A 15876-nucleotide genomic window follows, 5' to 3' on the forward strand; every position below is an offset into this window, starting at 1 on the left:
TTGGCAATTATTTAACAAATACAGAATTTAGCCAATAAAAAAGAAAAACAAATGTCTTTCTTAAAGCTTTCTGTTATTAAACAATTTCACACCATGAAAGCAGGAAAGTGTATGAAGAGAGAATCTGCCCAAATAAGAGTCTGTAAAAAATGTATCTTTTTATTTTGACTTTTATATATTCCATTCTATAATTGTCAAACCTTTAGATTGGCACTGTCTTTTAGCTGTCTATGAGACAGCTTGCTGAATTCATTGTATTCCCTGATATATTTCTGCATTCCTTAAATTAGGACAATATAGCGTGTTGAATCATAAAAGTAGACGAAATCATCTGGCAGTGTAAAAGTGGTGTGATTGTGACCCAGTTTCCAGGGAGGATGCATTACTTACGCACAGCTGCCTGTCTCTGCTGTTCCACACTTTGCCAGGCAGTCTGCCATTCATGAGCAGCTACAAACACATCCTAACAGCACAGCACTCTGTAGCTGCAGCATATGTAGCTTATTGCTCCAAAGCAGTACAGGCCACAAGAGGAAAAGCACATGGACTGAGATGTCCTTCAGTAGTGTTCATTTGCTCTCTTTATGTACAGATTTTAATGTGTGGACTATTTATATATTCAGAGTGATAAAGCAGAGAGGAATGGGGGTAATATTGAATATCAATCTGTACAATACTTTCTGCTAAGGCCAGAAGGCAGACACGTAGAGGGAGTGAAAAATGCAATGTTGGTACAGGCTGGGAGCAATTGGGAGCTGTGTAAATGTAGGTCCTAGTCTGTTTTGGTGAAAAATTGACTCAGGGAGCAAATGTATGTCACAATGTCTGTTATTTGTTTAGCCTGGGGTGTCTTTTTCTCTCCCAGTTTTAGGGAACATGACATTTTTGTCAGGTTGGCTTGTGCAATGCACTTTGTAGAAAACCAACAAGCAACAAGCAGTGCAGGTCATAGAATCAGGATAAAGGAAAATTCTCCACATGACATCACAATAATCTTGTGATAAGACCTTGTGATTTTTTTACTATGGAATAAAGAAAGGAACATAAGGTGTTTAAGGTAATAATATGAGTGACTGTTAATGGGTCAGAGTAAAAGGTAATAATCAAAACAAAGATAGCTGATGTTATGTATTTCTATTCTCACCAGTTCACATGTAGCTCTTTTATCAAGCATTGCTGTAAGAGGTTCAGTCTGTCAGTTTAAAGTTTGCCATGAGTTATTAGGTAGACATAAAAAATAAAAATATGTGGAAGAAGGTGCTCTTGTCAGAAGAGGCCAAAACTCACCTTTTCGACCCACATTCAGAGTACTATCTGTGGAGAGGAAGGGTAACCTTGCACATAAAACACCAGCCCTCTTGGGGCGGTGCGTGGTGTAGCAGCAGTACACAGGGTGCCCATATGCAGAAGCTATTACTCCTCAAAGCAGCCATGGGGGTTTGATTCCTGACCTTGGGACCTATGCAGCATGTCTTCTTTGCTTCTCTCTCTCTCTACCCATTCCTTGTCTAATATACTACAAATAAAGATGAAGCAGCGCTACAAAATATTTGATGAAAAACACCATCCTACAGTAAAACATGGCTGTGGTAGCGTTGTGCTGATGAATGCCTATTTTTCAGCAGTGAAAGAAATTTTGTGGTTGATGGGAAGATAAAGGCTGTATCTTCTGTATCTATAAAAGAAAGGAATAGTTCATTTAGGTTTTATGCCATTCCCAAATTTCAACATGGGTAAATTAAAGACATTTTGAGACAATCTGCATCTGTTTGCCAAACAGATATCAATGTTTCAATATTTCTTCTGCATACCACTAAAAGTAGCCCAAGTGCAAGTGATTTCCACTACAGTTTAAGAACCATGGGGTTTAGAACAAAGCATTTTCGTGCGTCAATGCGGCTTTTACAAAGTTGAGACCTAAATCCAATTAAAAACCATGTGGCAAAACTTGAAAACATGGTCGCTTTGCATACAATCTTACCTTGGATTCAGAGGAGAAGCTGGTAGAGGCATACCACAAAAGACTTGCATCTGTGATTGCAAAAAAGCATACTTTGCTAACTTTTCAGATTGTCATTTGTAAAAATACAAGAAAATCCATCCATCATTTTCTTCCCATGTTACAAGTATACACTACAGGGTGTTGCTCTATCATGTCAAATCCTAACAAATACTTTGAACTCTACTGATCACATCATAAAATGTGTAAAAAGTGAAAGGCTGCAGCAGGGTTTTTAAAAGGCACAGTACCTTGATAAGCTTGGGTATAAAGAGCACAGCTTCTTTTTAACTGGATATGACCTTTTTATTTTCAGCATACTGATGAGAACTTTCCACAGTGAGCTTACTATACCATTGGTTGTGCTGTTAGACCTGTTATAGCGAGAATTTTCCGCAAGGCAAGAGCTGGAGACTTACATCAATACAAGATTTAGTTGAAACCCATGTGCAAACAGTTGGAGTGTGTTTCAGAGGCAGTCCATTATACTGACCTATTTTCACAACTTTAACTCAAGTGCCCATGGCGACGTAACCAATTCATATGAAGGTAATTAGGCTTTTCCTGGGCATGAGTCACCACTATTAGTCAGTATAAATTTCTGAGCCTGTTGTTCCATGTCTGTGCCCAAAATCTAGGTTCCTAATATCAGAGGACAGCTTCTCTAGCCTGCAAGTCTGTGATTTGTTGAAACGTTACCTAAATAAATGTCAAAGCAAGCAAGGTTACATAGTGGATATTTATATTCTTATGCATCGGTGAAGTAAACTCATATATTCCATTTGAAAGCCCAAGAATTTTAATGCTTTACAAGCACTGAAAAATAAACCTCTACCCACACCCAGAATAATTAAAGATTTCTAATGTTGCCTGAATGCAAAAAAGTGTGAGCCAACAGGCACCATTAGAGGCAAACCAATGTTTCATTATTATTACTTACATAATGGAAAACAGACATGCTTAACTTAGAAGAATGTGGCAGTGTGTAATGTCATGGATTTGATCTTTTCAGCTTTTTAGTTTGTGGTATTGATTTGTGACCCCCACAGTCATTGTTTAAAATATGCAAAAAATATCTACAATACGATTTTAGCAAGTCATAATAAGAAGGTGTCTTAGTGGACAGTATGGCAAGTTGTGGTACATCTCAGGCCACCCACACTGAGGAGATTTCAGCAGATCCAGAAAGAAGATGGGTGAATCCGCTCTTCAATTCAATGTCTAGCCAATATCTGGCTTATATCACAGCACATTCATGTGTCAAAAAGACCCAGTCAAAATTTCAAACCTAAATATAATTTAGAATTTTGGGCAACACTTAAAAACTTGATGTGCAGAAATACTAACATATCAAACACAAACAGGAATAGGCAAAAAAAAATGTTGTCTCTAGAAGCATGATGCACATTTTCAGGTTCAGAAGTTCCTGAACAATATGCACACCACATTCTTCCACATTTTCCTTCTTTTTCTTTACTATTATCTGCTACTTTGTGTTGGCATATCACAAAACGCTCCAACCAAGTACATGGAAGTTTGCAGTTAAAATATGACGAAATGTGAAAAAGCTTAAGAGGTATTATTTTTGCAAGGAACAGTAAACTAAACAAAAGCTCAACCTTTGCAATATTAATTTACTCTTTGTTTGAATTACTTTTGCTCTTTACTACTGCCACTAAGGCCCAGCTGACCAATAGATGTAAAAGGTTGTGAGCTGAGAAAGAGAAATTAATTACCAGCAAAGAATGTGAAGTTGCCCATTTATTTGACATATTTATTCAGAAACAAAATGTGAATCCTGTGAGAGTTCATGCACAAATTGTACTTTATGAGTGAGACTGAGAACAAGTCAGTGTTTCTTAATCTTCACAACATTGTTTCTGACCAATTAATACAAAAACATAGCTGCTGTGACTTGCTTGAGGTCATACTGAGAAACAACAAGCAGACTGAAGTCACAGAAGCAGCTTGTTCCAATTTTCAGACTGTAATGACTCAAAGTAATGATTGTTTGATAAAAAAAACTGGCTACATCTGTCTCAAGCAGAGGCACTTTGGTGGTGACAAACCACCAAAGGGATTTACATATTCAGAAGATTTGAACTCATGATAAGCTCATTATGAAGAACATGTGCTTGAGCTGTGAGTGTGTCTGTGTGTCGAAACCCAGTCTAAAGACTAAATACTGATTTCCTAATATAGTCAGACTAAAAGCAGTAAAACGGTGCTGCTTATCCTCTAAACTGGATTGTATTAATCTACTAATCACACAGCATTTCTTTAACTGCTTCTCCCCAGCTGCACTGTGGCAATTAAGACCCTAATGTTCTTTTCTTTGGCTACTGTGTTATTTCTACCCTTGTTCTCTTGGTTGAACTTTGATCTCAGTACGATAACCTGGGTCTTGTTGCCTTTAATGTCCTGTAATTGTTGCTGCTCTTTCCTGTTTTACTGTGTACTTCTTTATGACACATGGTTAATCACAATCTTTCATCCCTGCTTTCTCACCACATGTGGTATCATTTTACAGTATAGAAATCATTCAAATAAAAGTAGTGGCAACACAGACTGCATAGTGTGTTCCTCATGTGGATACCCATTTTAAACATTGGATCTCATTGTTGTTAGGTGTAAGCACCTTTTCACTAATTGACACTTTTTGTTAGCTTCTAGGTAAGTTAATTCCTCAAAATATTAGCATACTAGGTTCCCTTAAGCCCTGGCCAAAAGTTGTTGAATGACACCCAAACATTAGTTAAAAAAGAACATAAAAAGAAAGTTCTTCAGTTTTCTGAAATATTTATTCAAAAGGGAAAACAGCAAAATGATTTGTCATTGGTTTAAATTTAAAATAATATTTTTTTTTAATCAGGTTTATAAATAAGACAATGAAAACAACCCAAATGTAATGTGCTGCCATCTGCTGGTGGTGAAATGTTATAACAGGCAAGTAAAACGCAAATGAAAATAATGAAAAAAATAAAAAAACAACACAAGCTAAATTTCTTTAGCTTTTTTTTCTTGTTGTTGTTAGAGCTGGGCCAATACGATCTGTTTAGCTTGATTTAATATGCAAAAACTTGATTTTGAAGGATTTATAGTGTGTACTCACTGTGACTCTGATGGTGAATGTTGTGGCTATTCACCATCAACTTTATACATTTGTAATATTGGAAACTCCGCCTTTCCGACCAGGTCCACGGCTCTCTTCACCGGCTGCTAAACGAAGCAAGTCCCTGACAGTATTTTCCTACTTCCTCCCTATTTAAGCCAATCATGTTGTGTTTAGTCACACGAGTTCGTGGTTTTACCCAATCAGAAGCCGCAAAACAAAATGTAGGCGTGAGCGCCAACTGTAGCAGCTGACTGACTTTCCTGCGCAGTGTTGGTGTCTGGAGTTTGACCACTGTCAAAGGAAAGGACATGTCTATTTCTCAGGACCCAAACGGAGGACTGACTTGAAACAGCAGGTCACGAGACAATCACCAGAGATACTTCACTAATTTTTGAAATAAACCGGAAGGTGAGCGGGCCACAATAATTATTGTTAGCATTATTAGCTACAAAGCGCTAGGTTATCTTGCTGTAGTGATGGGTTAAATGGCACAGCAACGTCTGTTATTCTTATATAACAGTGGCGGTTCTCACAGCTGCAGCTGGACTCAAATGCTTCCCAATAAGTTCAAGGATGTCACCTTCTCCGGCTAGCTATTCAATTTAGCTTGATGTTGTCTGAAACAGACTGACAGACAACACGACGAGGCTCAAACACTGATAAAAGTTTTAACTTAGACAACCTAAGCTACCAATCAATCACAGATTTCTGGCTGAATTAAACTGTGCTATGTGGTACAGAGTAAAGGCTTGAAAACCTTATGATCAGCTGTCTTAGCATTTCAAAACCCACAAAGCATCATTGTAAAAATCAAAATGATTTACGGCGTGTTGCTGCACAAATAGTTTTGCTAGCTGGTTACAGTGGAATAAATGATTGTGTGTTCAGGTTCAGAAAGTGAAAGTGCTTTTGGAAACGTGTCCCTTTTCAATGTTTCTTGTTTATCATTGTTTAGGTGTGCGACGTGAACATATTCACTAAAGTGGTTTATTTACGCATCTCTACTGAGACCATGATTGGGTTTACTGTCTCAAACAGAAAATAGACAAATGATTTGAACAGCATCAATATTTCTCAGACCTCAGCTTGTTTACCTTAATCTGGGAGTCTGCAAACAAATATTTTAACTATCTGGATGTAAAGTTAAAACATATAGCGCCTTTCAAAAGTAGACACTATTGGTTTACCTTTTCACATTCTTGCTACATTCCAAAACAAAATGAAGTCTTTACCAATTTAAACCACTTCATTGTGTCTCTGGCTTTGTATTTATTAGCAGTTTAGACGCTGGAAGGTGGACCTCTTCTCTGAATTTAGCTCCACCCACCTTTTCTGAAGTTTAATCTTACTAAAGAGAAGCATCATGCTGTCAGCATGACGATGTTGTGTTCAGGATCATTGTATCCATTATTAGTTTTCCATCATATTTGGCATTTTGCATGTTGATCAAAAAGTTCAGTTTTTGACTCAACAGATGTTCCCACCTGAGTTGTGAATCTCTGCTGCACCTCCAGGGCCTCTGACTGCTACTTTGCTTAAAGCTACATTGACCAGAACAGCTGTATTTATAATGAGATTAAATATCACTGTTTAGGTAACTTTTGATTGCATTAGGTTGCACCAGATTTCACAAATTTCAGATCTGTATTCAAAAAATAAAAATCCAATATCGCTGCAGTGTACTACTTTGTGTTGGTCAGTCACAAAAATCCTAATAAAAATACTTTAAAGTTTGTGGTTTTAAGACGAAGAAGTTCAAGGGGTTTGAATATCTTATTTAATTTTTTATTATGATGTAAGTCAGATCAGACATGGATCATAAGTCTGATCTCTGAAGGTTTAATTATTGATATGTTTAGTGATGTAATCATTTCTGACAGTCACCCGGCTCTTCCTCTCTCAGACATCTCAATGAACTCTTATAAATAATAAAGTCTTAAGTTGACTTTTCTTTTTTTTCTTTTTTTTTTCAGCCATGGATCCTTCATCTCCAAGCAACCTGTCCACACCAAAGCTCAGCCCTTCATCTCCAACCTCCATGAGGCCTGGAACTTCCTCGCTCGGCTCATCGGCGAGCTCCTCCACCCCTGAGCCGAAGAGGCACAAAGTCACGATGCCGACGCCTGCGACCACTCCGTCACCTCCTCCCTCCGCCGCCTCGCCTCAGACGTCTCCGCGGCTTCATTCTCGCTCTTCCTCCCTCTCCACACTGACGACTTCATCTCGCTGCCAGCCCACCAGAAGCTTTTCGCAGCCGGGCAGATCGCAGCTCAACGCAGCAGCATCAACAGGAAGTCTTCTTAATGGGTCATCGGCTGCTGCGGTGCCTCCATCGCCTGTCTCACCTGAACCAGGTGGAAAACTCAGACCTTTGAGCTCAAACACAAGCTTTCTAACGTGGTTTCACTTTGCAGTTTTTCTGCAATCAGTGCAGCCAACACTCCCAGACGCCGTTGGGTTTCCATAACAAACAGACATGCAAAGCAGCCGCTCCCTTTCTGCTGACCTTCAGAGAAACACCAGGGTCCCTCTTTAGTTCTTCTCTGCTGTCCATGTCTCATGTTGCCATATATTGGGCAAAGATCTCTTATTCACATCGCTTGTAGCATATTTTAACTGTTTAAAACAACTTAAGATATCAAGATGTATTGCTACAAAGTGTGAAAATATCACTTTACGAAAAGTGTGAGCCTATCAAATTGATACAAGCCTTACAATGTAACTAACAAGGAAAAGTTAAAACTGACCTTTTGAATAATTAAGACTGGATGTTACCTTTAGCAAGGCAGCAGCTGTTTACTGTATTAAACTAATAGTTATTTTAGGGTTCAGAGAGAGCGGTAAAGTATGAGCAGTGTTCCAGGACAGCACAAGAGGACATCTAATGTGTGTCACTGGATGTCGTCAGTATTTTCTTTAGCTCACCCACACCCAGACAGACATCCGATCCACTCAGCAGTATCACCTACAACCATTGGAAGTATTAAATCACAAAAAGGTTTACAAAACCTTTATTTTAACCTAAATGTTTTTGTTTATTGAGGTCTAACCTCCCCTGGGAGGCAGCCTAATGATCATTTACTGAATCAGGAGGACTGTGAGAACAGAATAAGGAGCTTTTAAGTGTTTTTATTTTACATACTCAATTTTTCTTCAACTTTTTCCCTTTTTGTTACTTTATAGCCACAAACTTTAGGGTATTTTGTTGTGTCCGTGTGTGACTAAGCCACACAAAGTAGTTTGTAACTATGAAGTGGAAGGAAATGGTGCCTGGTTTTCAAGCTTTGGTTTTTACAAATGAAAATATCAAAGGTTTTTGCCTGAGTCGTGATGTAGGTATTTTACCTCATGTTTCAACCAACTATGCACATTTACCTTTGCCCATTCCTATTTGCAACATAGCTCGAGCTCAGTTAGATTGGTTGGTTTGTGTCTGTGATCATCTTTTTTTTTAAAGAGGTGCTACAGATTATCTGTTGGGTTCAGCAGAGAATCTGTTGATGCCAACATTAAACTGTTATTATCTAAGAAATAGTCCTGTTACTCAGTCTGGCGTAGATGAAGAGCCTCGTGTTTGTACGTTTACAGTTGTGCCATACACTTTTCCATTTTCAGATGATGTCTTGAACAGTGCTGTGTGAGATTCTCAAATCACAGGATATTGTGTTATTGTATCTTAGTCTAAACTCTTACCAGTACTGCCATCACTGATGAAGAAAAGCATACAGACAGGATGATGCTACCACAACCGTCTTTCGCCATGGGATAGTGGTTTTTAGTTTAATTTTAGTGTCGTCTGACCAGAGCAGTGGGAAATCAAAATATACACACGCCACACATTTCAGATTTTACTTGTGTATTTTTATAAAGCCTTTTCAAGGCTTATTTGTCATGATCAGTCACTTAAGACCCTAATAGACTATACTGCTTTGTTTTCGGTTAGCGAATCTGGAAGACATCAAAAAAGTATTAATACTCTCTTACACACCTCTTTTTTATGCATTATTACAAATAGGCATTTTTACCGCACGTCTCAGATATCATAATTCTACGACCCATAAAACTTAAATCAAAGTAATCAAAATCATCAGAATTTGTGTGTGTGTGTGTGTGTGTGTGTGTTTTTCCAGATGAGTCAGAGGAGGATGTCCGTTTTGAGGATTTGGAGGAGAGAGCAAAGTCAGGTGATGCTAAAGCACAAACAAAGGTCAGTGAACATGCTCCAGATTGTCGACCATATGTTGAAAACAGAGCAGCTCAGCTGAGTCATGATAATTTTTATAGTTTAGCCCCACTACGGACAGATCAGCTGTGCTTGTTTTGCAAGATTAAGACTCTGAACGTGTGTATGTGCGTTTCCAGATGGGCCGTTACTTTCTGGCCTTGGCAGAAGAAAGCGATGAAGAGCTGAATAACTGCACAGCGGTCACATGGCTGATCCAAGCTGCTAAACAGGGCCGCAGAGATGCTGTCAAACTGCTGCAGCAGTGCTTAAAATCCAGGAAAGGTGACCAAAAAGTCCATCAAGCTACTTCTGTTTTCAGAGTGACGGCAGAAATCCTACTTTTGTTACTACGAGCTTTTTTATGTTGCTTCTGTACTTCAGGAATCACTTTGGAGAACTTTGAGGAGGTTAAGAAGTTATGCACCGAGTCACGTTTTGAGAGAGGAGTCAGGAAAGCAGCTCTGCTCATGTACTTTAAGCTGAACCCAGAGAAGAAGAAGTCTGTGGCGGTTTCTGAGCTGCTGGAGAACGTGGAGCATGTTCACACAGAACCAGGTGCAAAAAGGAAAACTTTTACACAATTTAAGCTTTTTTTCCTCTGCCTTTTTTGTCAATTATTTACTTCCATTTTGTGCTGTAGGCAAACCCATCTGCTCAGGCCCACTCAACAGCTCTGCTAAGAAACAAAGGCGAGTCCTGGAGACGATGGTCTCCAGAGAAGGTTTGTATATTTTAACATGTAATGACTCATTTTCATTGGTAAAGAGGACTGTTATGTAAAATTTGCATTTTGCAGGATTTATAATTCCACTTGGGTCTCAACTGCTTATAAAATGCGCTAAAAACACCATCAATATGTTGGCGATAAATTAATGTTTTTTGGTGTCTGGAAAAAGGGCTATTTAAAAAAACTCCGGATTAAGTCACAGTTGACAGGCACTGCGCCGTTACCTAGCAACCCAAACATAATAGGTCCCCTTTAAATCATGCATGATGGAATGATTATTTATTTAAGGTTTCCCATTATGGATTGTTTATGTTAATGTAACTTTTTTTTAAGTGAGTCTATAGGTTTTCTTTTTTCCTTTCATTGCAGCCAGTTCTCACGTGGGTCTGGATGACTTTGTTGAGATGACAAAGAAATATGCTCAGGGTATTGCACCGTCACCCGTCATGGCCGCTGCAGCAGATGATGATGATGACGATGATGATGTGGTAGTGAAAAATCCAGATGAACTGCCGCTTCATCAGAAGGTAAGCGAGTGTTCCTCGCAAATATTCCTACACAATTTACAAGTTTGTTTTACGCATCTGTATGAGAATTGTGTGTAACACATTTGTGAAGTTAAACTTGCCAGTAGTTTATTTTATATATAGCGTGTTTTTTGGTCAATTTGAGCATTTATAAACCCCCAACAAACAGAAATGCTTACATCATGTGTGTCTCTCTCAGCTGCTGAAGTTCCCTCTGTACGCGCTGCTGGAGATAAAAGAGCATCTCATCGACTGGGCGTCGCGGGCCGGCATGCAGTGGCTCAGCGCCCTCATCCCCACTCACCACGTTAATGCGCTCATCTTTTTCTTCATCATCTCCAACCTCACGATTGAGTTCTTCATCTTCCTCATCCCGCTGCTGATTTTCTACCTCTCCTTCTTCTCCATGATCATCTGCACACTGCGGGTATTTCAGGTTGGTTATGACTTGCTCTCTTTTTTGACAACGCCCAGTCTGCGTTTTAGATTTGTGAAATATTGAAGAAATAACAAGTTCACATTTAAAAGACGTGTTTGTCTTTTCTAGAATTCAAAGGCATGGGAAAATTTCCGAGCTCTCACAGACTTGCTCGCTCATTTTGAGCCTGGTCTGGATCTGGAGCAGGCCGAGACCAACTTTGGATGGACACACTTGGAACCTTACTTGTAAGGTCACCTCTGTTTGCTGTTTTTTATTTGCCCTGTTGTTGTTTCAACTGGGTTTCAAACTTTTAGGTCCAATTCTTTTTTTGAATGATATGATATGACACCTTCTTTGGTGTCTTTGTCAGTGCCAAGGTACCAACCAACATGCTGAGTTATTTCTGTGAAATGTGTCCAGAAAAGTGTCTGAATTTAGTCTGAATTATGACAGCAATTTGTTGATGGCTTCAACAAGTTTGTGGTCCGGGTTCAACATGCTGAGGCACATTTGCTCAGACATTATATTTGTACATTCAGTCCTGTATGTGTATTTTGACCCTTGTTTCCGTTTTCTCTCAGGTACTTCCTGCTCTCAGTGGTCTTCGTTGTGTTCTCCTTCCCTGTTGCCGATAAATCCTGGGTCCCCTGTTCAGAGCTGGCTGCCATCGCTCTTTTCTTCACCATCACGGCCTTCCTCAGCCTCCACGCCTCTGCTCAGCTCTTCGCTCGTAAAGCTCTTCTCACTGAGGTCCTTTCGGGAGCATGCTCCCTCACTCAGCTGCTGCCCGACTCCTTCTGGCTCTTCCGAATCTTTGGGAAGACGTTCGTCACAGTGCCTCTCGGAGATGCCGTGGTCTTAAATCTTGGCATGCCGTGGCTTTTGTACGGACACCTCTTCTATCTCCTCTTCCGCATGGCCCAGCTGAAAGGCTTCAAGGGAACCTACCTGTGCCTGGTGCCCTACTTGGTTTGCTTCACCTGGTGTGAGCTTTGCTTGGCGTTCCTCAATAACGCCTCAGCCATAGGATTGATCCGGACTTGTATAGGCTACTTCCTGTTCCTGTTTGCCCTGCCTGTTCTCACACTGGGTTTGGCTGCCATGATTATGATCCAGTTAGTGCAGTGGTTTCTGACCCTGGAGGTAACAAAGATGGTGGTGACACTGATTGTCTGCTTTGTGCCCGTGGTGTTGAGGCTCTGGACTCGCTTCAGCCTCAACCCCATCGTGGTTTTGAGGTCTTTGTCACGGAGCAGCATCGTCAAGCTCATCCTGGTGTGGCTGAGTGCGGTGGTGCTTTTCTGCTGGATGTATGTCTACAGGTCTGAAGGAATGAAGGTGTACAACTCTACCCTGACATGGCCTGAATACAGCAACCTCTGCGGGCCATTGGCCTGGAAGGAGTCCAACATGGCCCAAACTCAGATTCTCTGCTCCCACCTGGAAGGACACAGAGTCACCTGGACGGGACGCTTTAAATATGTCCGTGTGACGGAAATCGAGAATGGGCCGCAGTCGACTATCAACCTGTTTCCTGTGTTTCTAGGAAACTGGATGCGGTGTCTGTATGGAGAACCTTATCCGGTGTGTGATGAGGGGAAACAAAACACAGCTGCTGAGCCCCAACCGCTGCCGGCTCCAGCTCCTCCTCAAGAAGATCCACTTTGCAAACTGAAAACCCTGGCCAAGCACGAGTGCCACGTCAAACGCTTTGACCGGTACAAGTTTGAGGTCACCCTGGGAATGCCGCTTGAGAGGAAGACTAAGAACGGGACAATCATAGAGGACGAAGATGCAACCAAGGACATAGTCTTGCGGGCGAGTAATGAGTTCAAGTCTGTGCTTTTACACCTGAACGCCGGCAGTCTGGTGGAGTTCAGCACCATCCTTGAGGGCCGTTTGGGCTCCAAGTGGCCCGTGTTTGAGATGAAGGCCATCCACTGCGTGTCCTGCGGGGATGCCCGCGTTCCCAAACGCAAACAGTTCAAGATTGAGCACGACTGGAGGCGCACAGCTCAAAACGCCCTCCAGTTTGGGTTCGACTTCTTCTTCAACCCCTTCCTGACCGCTCGGCTAGAGGAGCAGTCGGACACTGAAACAGAGATGGTGGTGCAGGAAGACGCATAGAGGGAAAACGACTCTTAAGCAGAAGAGGCCTCGTAATAATAAAGCTATCGAAGAACACTAATGATTGTACGACACCAACCTATCTGCAATATTGGTTATTTACTACAAGGAACAAACAGATCCTCAGGCATTTACTGTCTTCTAAAAGCCCTCACACTTCCTGGACATCGTCACATTGGTTACATTACAACCTCAACCGTACCTCACTGGGGATCAACAGATGAAGATCTGTCTGATTTTTGTGTTGGCTTATTTTTGGTTAACACAAAATAAGCTCTGATCTAAGGCATGCAATGCTAGGTCTTGCTATACGTTTGTGGTCATTGAAAGGTGAACGTCTCGCACATCCTCAAGACTTTCAAAGATCAAAAGATTTGAATTTCTCTCTATTTAGCTCAATTCATCCTCCTACTGACTACTGACCCTACTGCCTCCATGTTTAACCATAAGGAGCAGTGATAGCATTTTATCACACATTTTTGCATGGAGATCATAAAGTTCAGTTTTGGTCTCATATGACTGGAGCACCTTTTTCCACATGATTTCTGTATCCTATACATTTTTGCAAAACCTTATACACAGTTTTTAGGGTTTACTTTCACCCTCAAATAGTTAAGTTTTCCACCTGAGCTGTGAATCATTGCTGCTCCTCCAGAGTCACTTTTTGTTTCTTCTCTAGGCCTGTCATGATGACATTTTGCTGGATAATAAAAAAGAAACTGCTATAAATGATAGTGTTGTTTTGAGACCATTTTCAAATAATATATTGATAATGGCATAATAATAATGCAAGTTCTCTTTCAAAGACTAATAAACTTTGCTTTTGTACAGGAAACACTGAAACCAAAATAAAACACAGCCAAAAACAATAAATAAAGCAGAAATAAAAACCTTGCATAACCCAAACCATGAATAAAATGGATTATTAAGCTCATTTTAATTTAATATGCGATTAAGTGCTTATTGGGACAGTTTTATTGCTCTCCCTATCCAGCCTGTCATCTTAGATGGACGGCCATGTCTTGTGCCATAATCTTTAGATATTGGGTTTATAACAGTAAACTGCCCCACAATGTAATCTTTAACCTGTCTGCTGCACTTCTTGGTCTTCATGATGGATTGAGATTTCAACATTTCAGAAAGAATTTGGTTACTCTGTATCGGAGTAAAGGAGGATGAATGCATACAACGCAAGATAATCAAGAATAATGCTGCATTTCTTTCACTTCCTAATTATGCCCTGTTTTTGTTGGTCTATCACATAAAAGAAAAACATAAAAATAGATTGACCCTGGTGCTTGTAATGTGACATATTGTGAAAAGTTCATTAGGGTGTGAATACTTTTACAAGGCTCAATAAATCTGCCAATATGAGTTTGAGTTCTTACAGCTTTTGAGCCAAAACATAAACATGACAGGAGGCAGAGTGGACATACAAAGCGATCATGATTTACTGCCTATTGCTACAAGTTTGCTGAGTTATTTAGAAACATTTCATCCAGTTGAAGTTTCTTGTGTGCTGACATTAGAGTTAATCAAGTGATTTTTTATTTTTGTTGCTATTCAAACATGTTCGCCTTTAAATCTCATATTTGGTGGCCAAAATCTTCAGTATTAAGATTTTCTGGGTTCCACTGTGGACTGCTCCATCTGTTCTTGATAATCCTAGAATTATTGAAGGACACACTGTTTGAAGGGTATAGTCTTTGTTTTTTTTATCAACACTAAATTATTTAGCAGTGCTCAGTACATGGTGATTTTTTTTTTCTTTTTGTGGTTAGATTTCAGATTCTTCACCTCAAATACAGTTAGGGGTGGGGGGAAAGTCTTTTTCCCCTTACAGATTTTGTTCTGTTTTTGCTTTTTTTTTTTTTTTCTAAATCAAATGTAATACTTCAGATACTCAAATAACCTTTCATTTTAAAAACTTGAATAGTCAGATCAAGGTTTTATTCATAAAAGAAAAAATATATCCAAGTCAATCTTGTTCTACGTGAAAAAGTAATTGCCCCACATCATAATTTTTTAGAGAAAAATGAACAAAATTTGAAAGGGGGCAATATTGTAAGTTTAACAGCTTCGCAATACTGTTTTCGCCTGTTTTATTATCCCATGTTTGTTTCCAACAGTGTTTGTCTACATCTCTGCTGTGCAGGGATTTAATATACTGAACATTTAGTCCCTGATTGAGGGTCTGTTTTGGATGTCACTACTGTTTTCTGTACTGTGACCCATAAATATGTTAAAACAATAGCTCTTGGTCGTTTTTATTGAAAACTGCTAAAGCTGACTTAGAGGTCTCCATTTCAGTGTAATTTGTGTAAAGCCACATTTTAAATTTCTTAGTACCTCAAAGTCTGTGGTGTTACTGCCTGCCTTTAGCAAGTAGTGGTATGTTCATGTTACAATAAAGACAAAATGCCTCATCTGTACCTAAACTGAATATACTCTGGTAAAAAGAAAAGAGGCCAAAAACATTTTAGAGATGTGGGAAATCTGACATACTGTACATCTTATACGATTCCATTGGAAAACAAGTAGTAGGAGGTGAAACGTAAAAAAGAAATTAACTTGCAACAACTTTCTTCTTTTAACTAGGGTTAGGCATACACGTTAAAAATAATTTGCTAAAACGTCTTGTTTTACTTTCAGTACCTCAGCAACATTGAAGTCTATTTTCATATCACATCTTCACTTTCCAAAATTTGCCCTTTCTTGTTTCGCAAAACTGCCTC

The 15876-nt window shown here is 39.7% G+C and overlaps 1 protein-coding gene across 1 annotated transcript; it reads left to right on the forward strand.

The window, feature by feature from the left end:
* Positions 1-5326: 5326 nt before the first annotated feature.
* Positions 5327-15394, forward strand: wfs1b (Wolfram syndrome 1b (wolframin)). Its single transcript, XM_007565807.2, has 10 exons — positions 5327-5522; positions 7088-7468; positions 9245-9321; positions 9477-9621; positions 9721-9894; positions 9980-10060; positions 10436-10593; positions 10793-11029; positions 11141-11259; positions 11596-15394. Exons 2-10 carry the CDS (start codon positions 7090-7092, stop codon positions 13139-13141), a joined length of 2916 nt encoding a protein of 971 aa, XP_007565869.1. The 5' UTR covers positions 5327-5522; positions 7088-7089; the 3' UTR covers positions 13142-15394.
* The last annotated feature ends 482 nt before the right edge of the window (positions 15395-15876 follow it).

This window comes from Poecilia formosa, unplaced genomic scaffold, assembly GCF_000485575.1.
Source record: "Poecilia formosa unplaced genomic scaffold, Poecilia_formosa-5.1.2 Scaffold183, whole genome shotgun sequence".
Lineage (NCBI taxonomy): Eukaryota > Metazoa > Chordata > Actinopteri > Cyprinodontiformes > Poeciliidae > Poecilia > Poecilia formosa.

What these genes read in the sequence shown, in the direction of transcription:
- wfs1b (XM_007565807.2), top strand. Translation starts at nt 7,090, where the DNA reads ATGGATCCTTCATCTCCAAGCAACCTGTCCACACCAAAGCTCAGCCCT. An exon ending in GCCTGTCTCACCTGAACCAG is followed by an intron (nt 7,469 to 9,244) that starts GTGGAAAACTCA and finishes GTGTTTTTCCAG; the next exon opens with ATGAGTCAGAGGAGGATGTC. An exon ending in GTGCTTAAAATCCAGGAAAG is followed by an intron (nt 9,622 to 9,720) that starts GTGACCAAAAAG and finishes TCTGTACTTCAG; the next exon opens with GAATCACTTTGGAGAACTTT.